Source organism: Labrus bergylta, chromosome 5 (assembly GCF_963930695.1).
Source record: "Labrus bergylta chromosome 5, fLabBer1.1, whole genome shotgun sequence".
Classification (NCBI taxonomy): domain Eukaryota; kingdom Metazoa; phylum Chordata; class Actinopteri; order Labriformes; family Labridae; genus Labrus; species Labrus bergylta.
Genome location: NC_089199.1, coordinates 14871636 through 14886732, shown reverse-complemented (window position 1 = coordinate 14886732; position 15097 = coordinate 14871636). Strand labels below are relative to the sequence as shown.

The window sequence follows — 15097 nt, the reverse complement described above, 5'->3', positions numbered from 1 at the left end:
AGAGAACCAACATGGGGGCAGCCAAAATGCCAAAGTGGAGGCTTCAAAAAGGGGCATCAACACACTAATGGTTGATGCCATAGTTGCTACATGCAATATTTATCAAGTCTACGCTCAAAACTCAGACTGTACTGTCCATGTTCACGCAAGGAGAGGAACACAACATCCAGACCAAGTGTTTCTTACTTACGTATTATAAAATCATTTATTGACCTCAATGGCACAGAGGAATTAGATACTTGTATGTGGTTCATTAATATACTTCATTAATATAAAATACAGAAGATTACTACTTTTATCCTTATTATTTCACAATCTGAAATACAAGGTGGAAAAATGTCTTTGAGGTAATTAAACGTGGTTCTTAAAGCACATAGAGGGAAATTATCGCTTAAGCTTTATGGATTGGCTCAGTGGTATCATCATTGTGTTTCCTCATTGATTAGTGAAGCGTATTCCTGATTCGCATCCTCGTCTGCATCTCATTTTACGCCACACAGATTTAAAGGTCAGAGCAAGTCCTGTTTCTTATAAGTCTGGGCTTACTGTGGAGACACTAACAGAGTGATGGATTTAGTGGTTGGGTGATATTCTGCACCATTCCACAGCAGCTGGATGTGGTGTAAGTGTAGCAGCAGCATCTTATGAGCTAACCCTCCTCCTGAGTGATTTACAATGACATCAGATAAGTGAACGCCACTTCTCTTCGACAGCAGCCACGCAGGGAGGGAGCGCATTGATTGGACACATTCTGAGGAGCGTTAAAGTGTTAAAGTGCTGCCAAACTCTATAAATCTAGGTCGCTCTGTCTATTGCTTTTTCTCCCCACTAAAATGCACAGACAGCGCTCTCTCACCCAGCCCCTCATCACACTGCCCTTTTTTCTAATGCAAATGTTTGGGTGAGAAAAAGATCAATGCCTGTGTAATAGCTTATTGAATTTTTGCATGAAATGTGGAGGGAAAGGTAGTTGGACAGCAATGAAGAGATACAGGCTAAAGGGACAAAAGAAAAACAGACATCTAGAGACAGGATCTAGTCGTCTCAGTGTGTGCACACATTGGCGTGCCGACACCAATATGCTGTGACTAAGGCCTCTCAAATTGGCAATTCATTTAGCCAATTTAGGTTTAATGATCTCAGAGGTAATGTCAATGTCAGTGACGCAGCTGGAGCCTCTCTGTATTCGGTCCCCTTCTCCATCTTAGTGCTCCATGATGGGACCAGGAGAATGGGTGACAGAATGAAGACTGAATCGAAGAAGCTCTGCAGCTTTCTATCAAAAAAGAAAGGGAAATAAATGGTCAAAAAAGCATCTTGACTTTCAGACCCACACTGAAGAGGACAAGCTTGGCATTCGATGACAGCTGCCTCACATCTGCATCTGCATGGGCTTCTCTACACAGAAGACTCTGAATTAAGCCTCAGTGGCAGATAAGCATGCCTACCCCCTGACCCCCCTCCAATTTCACTGCAGCAACAAGGGACAACACTGCAGTGCTACCCCGAAAAACCACTGGATCCACTCTGTTGTTTACCCTTTTCTGCAACACAATGTGAAAAACAGTTGATCCAAGATTATTTGACAGATGACAATTTCCAAGTCAATGATTGCCATCTTTTTAAATGCTTTATGACTTCTGTTTGCTGTTCTGTGGCAGGAATGCTGAGCCCCCACATTTTTGGAATAAGTGACATAACAAAATAACCACCTACAAGAACAGCTGTATAAATGCTTTAAATGATTTTTTTTTTTTTTACATCATCTTTCATACATGTGGTGTAAATGTAATGTAAACTTTTGAAGAAACAGAGTATTAACTTTGGGTGGGGGGGTCTGTCTTAGTGTCGCATACTGCTACTGTGAAGGACTGAGCATGAAATCCAATTTACTGCAGCTCGGCTTAGCCTCAAGTCAAAGGCAGCTGTTTCAACCTTAAGCAGGCGACAGAAAACACTGCACACACAAACCTTTATACTCTGAATTGTTGAAAAGGAGTAACTTATTGGCTCATTGCTGATTATTGTTCGTCCGAGTGAGGTCTGGGCAGTGTGAGGGAAGGACACGGTGAAGAGGAGGGCTGAGTGCTGCTGAAGGAGAACACAGTTGATTTCAGCCCGTACTTTATTTTAATGATAGATGCTCTGCGCCCCAGTGGCCACACTTAAATGCCACCTCCTAGAGAATGCTCAGAAGCCCTCTTTCACTGGAAATGTGCATGGGTGTGTGTGTGTGTGTGTATATATGTGTTAGCTCATGCAGTGAGATCTGATTGAATGCAGTATTCGTAACTAATGATGACTTTTGTTTCCCCTAACAGATTCAACCCTGCTCTCATTAAAATTAAAAATCATTATGTAACAAATGTAGAACATAGCTTGTTTGAACTTGTCCTTACTTACAATTTCTCACAATTTCTCATTTCTCAAAAATTATGTTTCTCTCTCTGTAGTGGTGGATTATGAAACATCATGAAGAGGTAAAAAGAAAAAAAAGACCTGGTTAGTGAGGAACCAGAGATGAGGACTTTGGTTGGAAATAATGGAGGCGAGGCTGAGTGGCTGAAGTCGATTGAGCGAGGAAAAGAGGTCTGGCTGAGGAGGGGAGATGAGGTGGAAAAAGAAGGGAAGCATGGAGGAGGGGGAGGGAGCCGCATGTTTTGAGGTGAGTCCAAGGTGACCAGAGGAGGTAAAAAGCCATGGTAACCTGCAGGTTAATGCACAGAAAAAAAAACCCATCTGTTAACTAAAGAAAGCAGTTATACTCACTGCAGCATGTGACACACTATACTGGTCATGTGTTCAAAATCTCATGGTTACATTGTCAGAGCAATGAAAACAGTCCAGACGGTTCAAACGTTTGTAGGAGTTAACCTTTGCCTGTCACATGAAAAATGTCATACACGCATGAACAATTTTGGGTTATTTTGTCGGCCTCCCTGAAGGTTGCCTGCATGTCATGTCTTGTTTTAAGAATTCAGACAAATCCTGATACATGGAGTTTGAAGTTTGGGTCATATGGGGTCCACTCTGTTTGCCTGATGCCTTCAGTTGGTGTGGTTGTGCGTTATAGTGCAGCATTTTTTTGCTACAGGTGTACTTTACATAAGTTTGACTGACTCACTGTTTTTGCAATCTTTGTTTATTCCAACAAGGATCCACCATGTTAGAACCTGCCTTTTTCTTCAAGTGAAAACATTTTGTGAAATTCAATTAAAAAAATTACATAATTTTGTCCCAATCATAGACTGTTTAAAACATGGACAGAGCTCCAGTGACATCACCCATTGGTTTCTGAAGAGGCATTAAGAAGCCCAACAATGGAAATACTGGAAATATTAGTATATATTCCATATTGGAAATACAGACTCCAGACTTGAGTTGAGGTGGATCTTAAACGTCCTGGGCCTGGCCAACAGCTAAATACGCCTACCTGTCAGTCGAATCAACCAGCCCCTTATTATGCAAATACATTCATAACCCTTAGCCTTAATATAATCAAAACAGTTGAATCTTTTTACCTTCAAGTGTCAGAGACCTCTAGAGGCTGTAATAACTTGAGAGGCATGAGGGAGGCAATTAATTGAAATGAACTGGAGACCTCTGTTTATTTCACAATTCTAACCAGTTTGTTGGAAAGCTGTCCAGCTGACTTTCCTTTCCCCAATCCATAAGACTCTTGCTTCAGTTTTCCTTATTATGTACTTAATGAGCAAAATAATCTAATAGTTAAAAGGGGCAAGATGGAAAAGGTCCACCTAGGTTGACAAATACTGAAAGATCAGACAAGATTTGATTTCAACCGTATTTATATGAAACAGTCACATTGATATAATTTGTATGTGCCTGATGTCTGGCTAGTTTCAAACGTTCACTCTGAGTTTGTTGAAGAGTCTCCTGAAAATATGCCTCTCCCTAGCTCCTCTCAGGCTTCAGCTGTTCAGGGAGTTGTCCGAACAACCTGAACTTTGCTGCCAACTTTCTTTCATGACACTGCAGTCATGATGTAACACAGTTAGAAGCAGAAAGCACCACTACATCAAATCATACACAGCAAAGTGAGGGCCATTAGGAGATCACTGTGCCAACATGATCCACAGCCCTTCCCCACATTATTATTCTGTTTGCCAGACCATTTACACACCTGCTGAAAGATCACACAAAACAAACACACAAAGGCACATGTGCAAAAAGGTGAACACACACATGCAACAATGGCATCAGAGGCACATAAGCCAGGTGCATCTCCTTATGATTTAATACAATAGAATAAATAGAAAAACACACAAAGGCAATGAATGCATAATCAAAATAGAACAAAAGGATGATGCATGAAGCTGAAAAACATATAGCTTGACGAGAAGCACAAATTACAGGCTGCATTTTGGGAGCCTCAAGGGCAGAGTGTGGTTTCATTCTATAGCTTTGTCTCAAAGTGACACGAGCAGGTTATGGAGGGAAAGAGTCAGCTGTGGTCTGCATAGCTTCAGGACAATAAACAACAAAGAGTTGTAATAATCTGCCCATGTGCCCTCTCGACTCTTGATCCTTTGAACCATAAAGTGAGGGACTTAAGGTTCTGAGCTGCAGGTTTTTTTTAAGACCTTCTACTTTATTATTATGGCCAACAAGTCCTCTAAGAACTAAGAAAAGTATGTGCTTAAAAAATACTTATTCAACCTTTATACCAGGAGTAAAATCACAGCAAGTGCCCTATTTCAGAAAAAAGTCACAACTGCTAACAATTTAGGACAAGGAACAAATGACAAAATAATAAATCAAGCTTCTCAAAGCAACATTAACAAACATTTCCTGATTGGACACAGTGATACCAGCAGGCCCTCCAAAACCATAAAAACATTCAATACTATGCAAAAGGACTTCATGATAATGTCCATCCATGGGCCACCACTTGTGCCACTGATTGTGATTGAGTGATTGTCATGAAAATGTGTAAATGTTGTTCATTTCTAATTATTGAATGGATTGCAATGAAATACTGCACAGATATCCAGGGGTTAAACCTTAAAGCATTTTCCTGAAACATCAACAGCAGGCTTATTGTTTATCATGTCCTCAATCTATCTTTAAAATGTATTTTGTGATTTATTTAATAATTTATTTTATAAATGGTCACAAAATGTTCTACTGTTTTTTGTGACTTTGGTGACTTCTTCTCGCCCTCTGTAATTTCTCATGCTGCTGGTTCTCTTTTCTGCTCTGTCCATACCAGATCCCTTCAGCAATTAATAATGTATCTGGATAAACTGCATTACCCAGGTGACATAATGTAACCACTGTGTCACCTGTTTTTTTTCTTAATCGGTGGCTTTTCTTGGTAATGAGTACATGAGTAGTTATAAATCCTATGTTAGCCAGTCTTTTCTCCTATAATTAAAAAGGTTGACCTCTTGAATGAATAAATGTACAATGGGAACATTGGCAATATGATCTCCCTGTTAAGTGATCCAGAGTGGGAGCCCATTGGCTATTGTCTGACACCGATTAAGTCTCTAGGAGGGACGGACAACTATTCATTCCACTTTTAAAACCAAAAATCAGAACACTTCTGAGACTCAAATACTAACGAAGGATCCGTATATAAAGATAAAGTCATCTATTTGAAAAAAAGTCGAGCCTCTTCTAGTTTGTTTATTCTTGTTTTCGCTTCATTGACAAATATAAGAGCTAAAAAAAACACAAACAGAAGACAAAATAGTACATCTGGTTCTGTCAGCATCTAAAGTAAGCAAATACATTAAAGAAAGTCAAAATTATCGGACTCACAAAGATCGAACTCACACCACTCGCAACTGACACCAAACTTCTCCCACAGCAAACTGTACTGTTCACACCGGTGGTCGATGGACTTTTGCATTAAAATGAATAAATAACAATGTAAAAGACACATTTAAATGCCAAGCTTCACACATAATCATCCAGCATCTTTCATTCATTTTAGATACTGTATGTGGACGTAATAGTTCACTGAAACTGTCTGAAACACAAAAATGTACCAATATGCGCAGAGAGGCCGTTTCTTTACAAACCTGAACAGTCAAAGCTTTTCTATCAGTGCTTTTAAACGTAGACTTTTCTTTCCTTTTCTGATGACAGGTAAGAGTCATACTCCAACTGTCATTTGAGCTCCTTGACAGGTAAATATTGGACCAAGATTTTTCAGGCTGAATGAAAAATGAAAGCTTTTTCTTGTGAGAACAGACTGCATATGAAACATAAACTCTAACTTTAGACCTTTACAGCCACTGGTCCTTCTCTTCATTGGTAATTCGTGCTGGTTTTGTCCTAAGCAATAATTTGATTCACACACAAATGTGCAATATGTGTCACCTCATCAAACATACTGAGTGGCTGACACATTTTCCTGTTTTAAATGTCAATACTTTTCATCCCTCACTGCATCGCCTCCATTCAAAGGTCACACTTTTGTTTGAGACAGCTTACACCTGTGAGTCTTTTGGAGGACATTGATGAGTGGTTGAATTATGTGTGTGTTGGCTGTATGCACATCCCCAAACACACACAGCACACATTTATTGGTTCCTTTATATTAGATGGATGAATAGTGATGCAAGCCACAAAGCTTTTTTTATAGCGATGAGTGAGGTCTTTGCGTCAGACTGGAAAAAGCCTTGGCCCATTTTTAAATAAATAAAGACTTCAAACCTGCAGGGTCTGAAATATTCATCGTTAAAATCACACAAGAGTTACTAAACTGTTTCCTGCTCCTCTGCACAGGCAGAGATAAGCAGGCTTGTGCACAGTTCTTTCATACTTAGCTGCCGATTGTGTCAACATGTTTAAGCTTTGCTTAAGAAATGAAGTATTTAGAAGGCGCTGCTGGATGGAGAGGACATAACAGACTAATGGAGGGGGGGGGAGGGGCTCTTTCTCTGTGTTTGTCCCTCCATCTTTTCTTATCAACACTTTCACTGACGTTGCATTTCACCAAAACTATTTTGGTTTCCATCCTAGTCTGCGTTAAAGGAAACTAACACAATATTTCAGACCTGATCAGTCCATGTTGTTGTGATCTAGTGTCAGTGTGTTTAGTGTGTAATGCACACACATATTTAAAGCTCCACAGCGGGATTACCACCAGCTCAAACTTACTGCCAAATCACTCGAGACTTGAGCAGCGATGAGAGCAAGCAAACAAAAATGAACTGGTCAAATATGAATTAACAAGAGTTAGTCTGACAAGATAAAGTGTTTGTATTTGATGGTGAAATCTAATGTAAAAGACTGCGTCACATAAAAAAAAAAAAAAAAAAGTACAGAAAATCTACACTCAGTCAAGTGCACGTATGTTTCTCCTGTCTGAGTGGATACGTTATGTTTAAGCCTTTGTATTAACACTGAGTGAGCGAGAGACTGCACTTAAGCAGTCTGGATACTTAATCCTCAGACTGAATGAACATTGGCCATGAAAACTGAGAGGTGTATGATAATAATGTTTGTTAACGAGGCAGGAGATTATATTGATGAATGACATGCGGACATTCTGTCAGTGGTGAGGCCACTTGAACCAGTGAGAAGATGAGATGACTGATCACTGAAGTTGGACTATCACCAAGACATTCTTGACTGAGGGTCAGGTTGGAGTATCTGAAATTAAATATGACCTTCACTGGGCTTTCTTTTTTGGAAAAGATTCCTTAAAATATATGAAAAGCTGAATGTGGTAATATTAAGTGTGTAAATGGATTGGATCTTTCAGCTTCAAAATGCGGGTTTGCCTCTTATCTGTCCTTGTGTGTGTGTGGGTGTGTGTGTGTGTGTGTGTGTGTGTGTGTGTGTGTGTGTGTGTGTGTGTGTGTGTCAGTGTGCATGTGTGTTTCAGAGTAATAGCGTCAGATAGTTACTGCAATACTTTCCTCTCCCAACACAGGGAATGCTGGGATTGTATTTCTGTTTGGAACGTTAAATTAACAAAAACAGTAACTAATCTTTCTCACACAATCTATGCATTTTTCCTAAATCAACCCTACCATGATGCACTCGTCTTCATGTGAACTTAACTATTTAACATAGTAAATAGATCATCTAAGGTACAACTAAGTTTGAGACTAAAGCACATGCAGCCCAAACTTTTTGCCAAACGTACCTACCTTCACAGAAAAGGAATGTAAGTGTAACAAGAAATCAATCCAATCCATATAAAGTGAGAGACGAATCCTTTCTGATGCTCTTACCCAAGATCATCCTGTATCCTTCCACTGTCAACTTCTCTGTAGAACGCTTTCCTCCTGCTTGACTCTTCTCTTCCTCGATCTGCTACTGACGTGACTCAAAACTCAACATGGAGAAGACATGAGGCGTTACAACCTTCACTTTGCATCCCTACGCTGTTTCTCCTCCTCTTCTTCCCCTCTACCACATGAGATGCCTCTCCTTCAGATCTCGACACACATCTCCAGCCCAGCCAGCTGTTGCAAGAGAAGGAGGAGCGGTACAGCAGTACAGCAGCAGCAGTCCTGACCGCAACACAACATACACTCAAACTACTGCAAGAGAGCCTGTAATTTATTCACTATTATATATTCAGTCCAGCAGGAGGAACAGCAGAGAATGCAGCTGAGATGGAGCTGTGCACTGTTGGAGGAACCTCTGCACCACAGCATGCCTCTCTCTCTCTCTCTCTCTCTCTCTCTCTCTCTCTCTCTCTCTCTCTCTCTCTCTCTCTCTCTTCTCTCTCCCTCTCTCATCTTTTGGGGTTGGCTATAACCTAAAGGCACCTTGCATTCCCGAGCCATGATAGGCTGAAGGTTCAGCCAATGGCAGCAGTCGGTGCAGAGCGTTTTCTTTGCGTGTTTGATTCAGGAGGCAGAGTGATAATGCTGCTGTCAATTGTGCTCTGCCTTTCCCTCTGTCACCCTTTTTTCTACTGTTTACCTCTAACAATTTTTATTCCCCTCTTGTCACGCTCTGTTGTCTACCTTGCACCTCACCCCAGTTGCATCTGAAACATGTCTTGAGTACATTTTATGTCTGCATTCACAACGCCCCCTACCCCTGTGCTGTACCTGCTGTTGTCTCTCTTTCTACCTGTTTACACAGAGACAAGAGTAAACTCTTTACAATGCTGACAGAGCTCGTGCTCTGTTCTTGCAGAACAAAAAAAAGTGGACACTGAAGTGCGACACAGGCTGACAGCTCCCGACACTCGATGAAGCATGGGGGGGGGGGGGGGGGGGCGGGGATAGATTGAGGTTAACACAGACTGACTAGAGATGGAGAGGAAGGTGAAGAAATGTTGAAGATGTGTTGGAACAGCAGGATGAAGGAGGTCGATGACAGCTGTTTGACACACAGGGAGTGCTGAATGAGCCCAAAAAGTGAGCCATCTGCACGCCCAACTGTGACAACATTTCCCAGAATTGTCTCTAAAGATAAACACTTTGCTAAAGTGTATTCATGACTATCAGACTCTCTAACGCAAATGAGGCAGCGCGTTTCAAGGATTGACTGGAAAAAGAAGTCATGATAATAATATTCATGTATGTTCATCATATTATGATGAACCGTCGTCACAACAAATGCTGTTTGTTTAACTTGTGTGATCCCACGATAGGGTTTTTTGTGCATGAGATAAGGTTTCCTCATTAGTCGAGTTGAGCTGAATAATGCAGGTAGGTGTATTGTTGTGGCCAATGGGCCAGGTGCTAATGTGGCTGTCTGAGGCAGGAGGGTCAGATCCAGCATGACTTTAATGGATGTCATCATGGGAAACTGAAACCAGATCACTGGACTCGGGTGACACACCATCCTGCATGTGCGTGTCTCATGGGGATGCAAGTGAAGGCTTTTAGTTGCTTACTTGGTAAAACGATTGACTATTTTTTTTTTTTTTTCAGTTTTAGAATTGCAAGATGTTACTGCAAGGTTGATAGAATATTGTACAATATAATTACGCCTTTAAGACGTATCTCAATTAAGCTAACCTTTTACTTACAATGCACAGCGTCTTATACATACAAGAGCTGTCAGAATTATAATAAAAAGACTCTATTGCAGGAGTCTATAGAAGTGTTCTCAGCAGTTTTACTGTACAGGCACAGTGACAATAGAGGCTTATACATGTGTTTGTCTCAGTATATTTGAATGCATTTAGTTATAAAATTGACTAATCTAAACTGTTTATTTCGGGTTTTTTTCATCCACATTTAAACAACTATTCCATAGCATTTTCAAAGATAAAGTAGATAGTGATTGATTCTTAATCTCAGCTGCATGCCCCTTTCATGCAGTATTTTTACCATGATATCAACACAAGTAAAGTAAAATAATTTAAAGATTGTGACAGAAACAATTAAAAAAAGGAAACAAAAGACTTAAGGCCCACTGAACCTTCTCTAGTGTTTCAAGCTCACTTTGTCATCACTTTAAAGAGGGTAGATTTGCTTTTGTTTGGTGGCACAGCTATTTGCTAGAGAGCAGAGCTTTTTTGAAAACCCCTGCTGTATTTGCTGCTTTAAAAAAACGTTGGTTGTTTTTAGCTAATAATCATATTTTGCTCAGCCCCGTAATCTGAGTTAACGTTTTAAAAAAAATGGATTCACCGCCAAACTTCTCTAAATAAAAGACAGGAAACAATACTAATTTTCTGATCAAATCTAAGTGTTTGAAAAGTGGACTTGTTTCTGGTAGGCAGGTACACTGAACGCATGCAGTAAATGCCTAACACAGTTGAGGTGGAGTTACATTCCTCATAATATTTATTTATGTAATAATAAGTTACAAATTATTTAAAAAGTATAGATGAAATGATAAAAAATGTTTGAGTGCAGAGTAGTCACAAGGCTTGTTTATATGTATATGTGTGAGCAAGTATGTGTCAGTCGAGTGTGGCCCCAGCCACCCTATCAGTTCTGTCAAACTGCCCCAGCAGGCCATAACTGTGTCGACAGGCTTGTTGAGCTCTAATTTTAGCTGTGATCGTTACCGTTGAGCCCTGAGGAGACCTGAGGAGTCCTGCCTACATTTAACGCATTCTTCATTTAATGTCTTTCACACGTGAATTGCCCCTAAAATTATGTTAAATCGGACCCTTGCAGGTTAAAAGGAAAACTGACAGAGACAAAGAGATGAAATCTACTCATGAACGTTTAACTTTTCTCACATATTTTACTGCAGTTTTCTATCCTGCATCAGAATTATGTTTAACTCTATGTTTTACACAATCCAATTGTTTAAAGTAATTTCTGAGAAACCCTGATTTCTGATAACAATATCAAGCTAGTATGAAGGTGTGTGGTTGTTTAACTAAAACTTCTGTTGCAGAGTGAGAGCTGGAGGGGCAGAGAGCAGAGCGTCAGTTTACTGCACCTCAGAGGTTAAAATAGTTGTTACTAGAATGGACACAAAAAAAATCACACACAGAGACACACACACAGTCTGGGCTAAACCTGTACCCTTGGAATGAGGAGTCAAGTTCACTGTTAAATGTACACACACACATACAGACACACCATGCTTTGTTGAGTAATTAACTCAACTTATCTACTATGTTTAATATATTTAAACTTACTGGACCATTTAAAATATCAATTTTCTGACATTTTGTAATGTTAAAATACTCATTAATCATAAACTGTATTATCAGTTTGTTATTTGGGTGCATATTTTTTAATATATATTTTTACTAAGCAGCAAATACTCCACTCAAAAATCCCCAGCATGTAAGATCAGCTCATATCACATGATTGACTGAGATCACATGACTAGTAGTGACTTGACCTGATATAATGGAGATGATGTTTTGAGTTCTTAGCAGCTCAAGGCGTAGGCATGAGTAGGACCCTACAGGTCCTGAGTAGGGGGAAAAATTGATCCGATTGCATTTTTATAAACTGTTTTGTTGCAGAACGTCTCCCCATTGAGATTCTGTAACAATTTACAATCATTTGAATCCATGCCTTCAAAACTAAAAACTTACTTCCACTCCAGTATCTCAAGAACTCTCCTGTTGTGATACTGGTGGAGGAACAACTTGTGGGATGTTATGAAGTGCACATCAAGAGTTGTCTGTATCTCAGCATGCTCTCTTTCTCTCTCCCTTCATCCATCATTCCTTCTCTGCATCATGTCGGAACTTCACGATAAAGGTCAGAGGTCAGACAAGGAACAAGTGTAGGTTCTTATCGGACTCTGAGTGCTGACATTAGTTGGAGACGACCCTAACTTTCATCAAAAAGAGAAACCTTCAAAGTCTTCTGTCACCCCCTCTTTCTTTCTGCTCTGAATATTGCAATAATGAGGGCATTACACACCCCTCGGTTACTTTAAGGTGATCAAAGGAGGACTGCTCGAGGTTGTCGGTGGGTTCACATTGCTCAGTAGTCTGTGATGAGCTTACCTGAGCTCCACATAGGTCGCCTCTGTTATTCACGTGGCTTGAAGTGATCCACGTCCAGTAGAGTTTTCCCAAAGGTCAGTGTGTCAGCCGGCATGAAGATGTACAGACAGAGATCCTTTATATGAGCGGAATCAGTGAACGTTTTTGCTTTACGTTACTGCTAAAAGATAAATAAGGCAGCAAGCGTCGACTTGAGTGCGGATCCTGCAGCCGTCAGCTGGAGGGAGGAGAGGGAACCACTGTGCACAGGCAGCCACATGCCAGCAATGTCGCTGCATTAAACAGCAGGTGGCTTGATGTTTAGCTTGATCATCTTCCTCACAGTCTATTTCCCTAACTCTTCTCAGATTCTCATTAATCCCTCTCTGTGGTCTTTTCTAACTTCAGTGATTCCCCTTCATACCGTCACCCTTCATACCGTCACCTCTTTCCGTGAAGCGAAACCAGTGCACTAGATTCCAGAGGCTCGTTCTGCTTCTTAGGACGTGGGGAATTTAATATGTGATGACAACTGTGGAGGGAGAGAGACACCGGCAGAGAGAGAGATAGTGACGAGGAGGAGGGGCAGGACACAGAGGAGGGGGATCTGGCTACTGATGGAAGATCAGAGGAAACATGGATTTGTGTGTGTGTGTGTGTGTGTGTGTGTGTGTGTGTGTGTGTGTGTGTGTGTGTGTGTGTGTGTGTGTGTGTGTGTGTGTGTGTGTGTGTGTGTGTGTGTGTGTGTGTGTGTGCGTGCGTGCGTGTCTGTGTGTGTGCTGTTGTTGAGCAGAAGGAGGACTGCAAGTCGTTGTAACTTGAGAGACATGAAGGAGAAGAAGGAAATGTTGACGCAAAAAGAAATATGATTGCAGATTAAAGATGGCTTGCAGACGGACATGTTTGTTTGATTTGGAAAAAAGTGCACAGACAATTGGTTCTGCCAAACTAGCTTCTTTCTGGCACAGCTCCACGCTAGTTATGTATTTTATTTTGTTATCCTTGTGTTTTATGTCTTGTGTTTCCTGTTTTATTTTGGTTTCTTACCCTGTGCCTCGTTTAAGGTATGATCCTTCCTGCCCTTCCCCCAGTTTCTCCCTGAATCTGTGATTACCTGATGTGTCTCACTTGTGTCTTGTTATCTGTGTTTCCGTCCTTGTGTGCCAGTTTGCTTGTGCCTTATGGTGCATTCATGTGGTGTCGGAAACATGGGAAAAATGAGTCTCAGAGTTGTAAAATGCACATGAACACCTGCTCAAGTCGGAAAAACAACTCCGAAAGTCGAAAAAAATATGATTCGCCTGACTTGCCGACTTGATGTCATAATCATCATCACAAAGGGTACAGACTACGTGTATGTATGGACAACGGAGGTCACTGCTGGAGGTCATATTTGGGTCCATCTTATTATTCATGCCATTTCTAATTCATGTACCTATTCGATTCATCCTTGCTTTGCTGGCAACACTGATTTGTCTGTATATTAATCAATGTCGTTGTCAAGGCTGTCGGTTTTTGAATCCATAGAGAAAACATCACTAATGCATCAGGGGTCAAAGTTCAATACTGATTTGTCTGTATTGTTGTGTCAATCAATCTCTGGGTTGGTGCAGTTGCATAGCTAGCCTAGCTTATCATACTAACAGGACTTGTTGCATAGCGACAGGTAGGCTAGCGGTGATAATGAAAAGAAAGTCAGCCTCTGGAGAGCATTGTTCAGCAGGTAACTGAAAATTAGTAACTAGTTACAGTTACTACTATCAAAAAGTAAGTACTTGGGAAATCTTTTTCTCTCAGTACGCATATTAGTGCGATGATCAAGTGCTATTACAGTTGACCACAAGGTGGTGATAGTGGTTAATCATAAAAGCTATGAGACATGTAAAAGATAGACAGAGGTAAGATAGATAGCCGAGGTAGAAGGTGTATGCTAACTACATGTTACCGGCAATAAACAACAGATTCGTAAACTGACAAAGGACTTAATATTATTTTTCAAACAACGATCAAAACAAAATTAGTGCTCACATTATTTAGCGGTGACAACTTGCACATTTCAAATAACACTGTAGCCATATTCATGTTGGTATTTTACTAAATAGATAGTTACAGTTTTAGTCCCAACACTACTGGAGAGTTACAGCTTCCTTTGAAAAGTACCAGCCAATGAATATGCTGCGTTTTGCACACACTGCAACTGCAACATCGCCTCAGTGGAAATGCCGTCACACAAAGCCATATTAAAATGAGCAAAGAAACACTGTTGCAACCTACTTCAGTCAGGCAAATGTAGGTGACAACCAACTTAAACAGGCTGCTCAGAAGGGCGCCTTTGCCTGCAACCTGTTTCACGAGGCTCTCGCCAACATGTAAAAGCCTGTCCAATAACTCCTCTAGTCCTGAATCTTGCCCTGTCACTTTCTTTTTCTCTTCTTTGCTGAATCAGTCCCGCTTCATCCGTCACTGTCCCCTTCCATCTCTTAGCCTCAGCCATTGTATCCAACAGTACAGAGACGGCTGAAGATTATTGTGTTAATTAGTGTCGTATAACCGTATGCACTTCTCATGAGATGACCGCAGGCAGCTGCCAAAGTTACATGGTGATAATTGCAGGCAACCAGGCTGTGCTGTGGATATGAGAGCGACACTATTATCTCTGTTTAAAGTTATTGTACTACAAGATTGACTTAAATACTTCTATTTTTAGGTTGCTGTACATTTTGTTGCTTCAAATGTACA

The 15097-nt window shown here is 40.7% G+C and overlaps 1 protein-coding gene across 3 annotated transcripts in view; it reads right to left on the bottom strand.

Annotated features, from left to right (window-relative positions):
* Positions 1-12863, bottom strand: part of LOC109993744 (zinc finger protein 385A) — a 29529-nt gene extending 16666 nt beyond the window's left edge. The window contains exons 1-2 of one of the 3 annotated variants that reach the window (XM_065954949.1): positions 12380-12863; positions 2500-2707 (exon numbers count right to left, since the gene is read on the bottom strand). Coding sequence is in view for 2 of the 3 variants with exons in the window: in XM_020646808.2 (XP_020502464.2) it covers positions 12380-12392 (13 nt within the window). In the remaining variant the exon portion in view is untranslated. Of the gene's footprint in view, positions 1-2499; positions 2708-8216; positions 8660-12379 lie in introns of those variants that run through there. The other 2 variants (XM_020646808.2, XM_020646809.2) reach the window with 2 other exon arrangements.
* Between the last annotated feature and the right edge of the window lie 2234 nt (positions 12864-15097).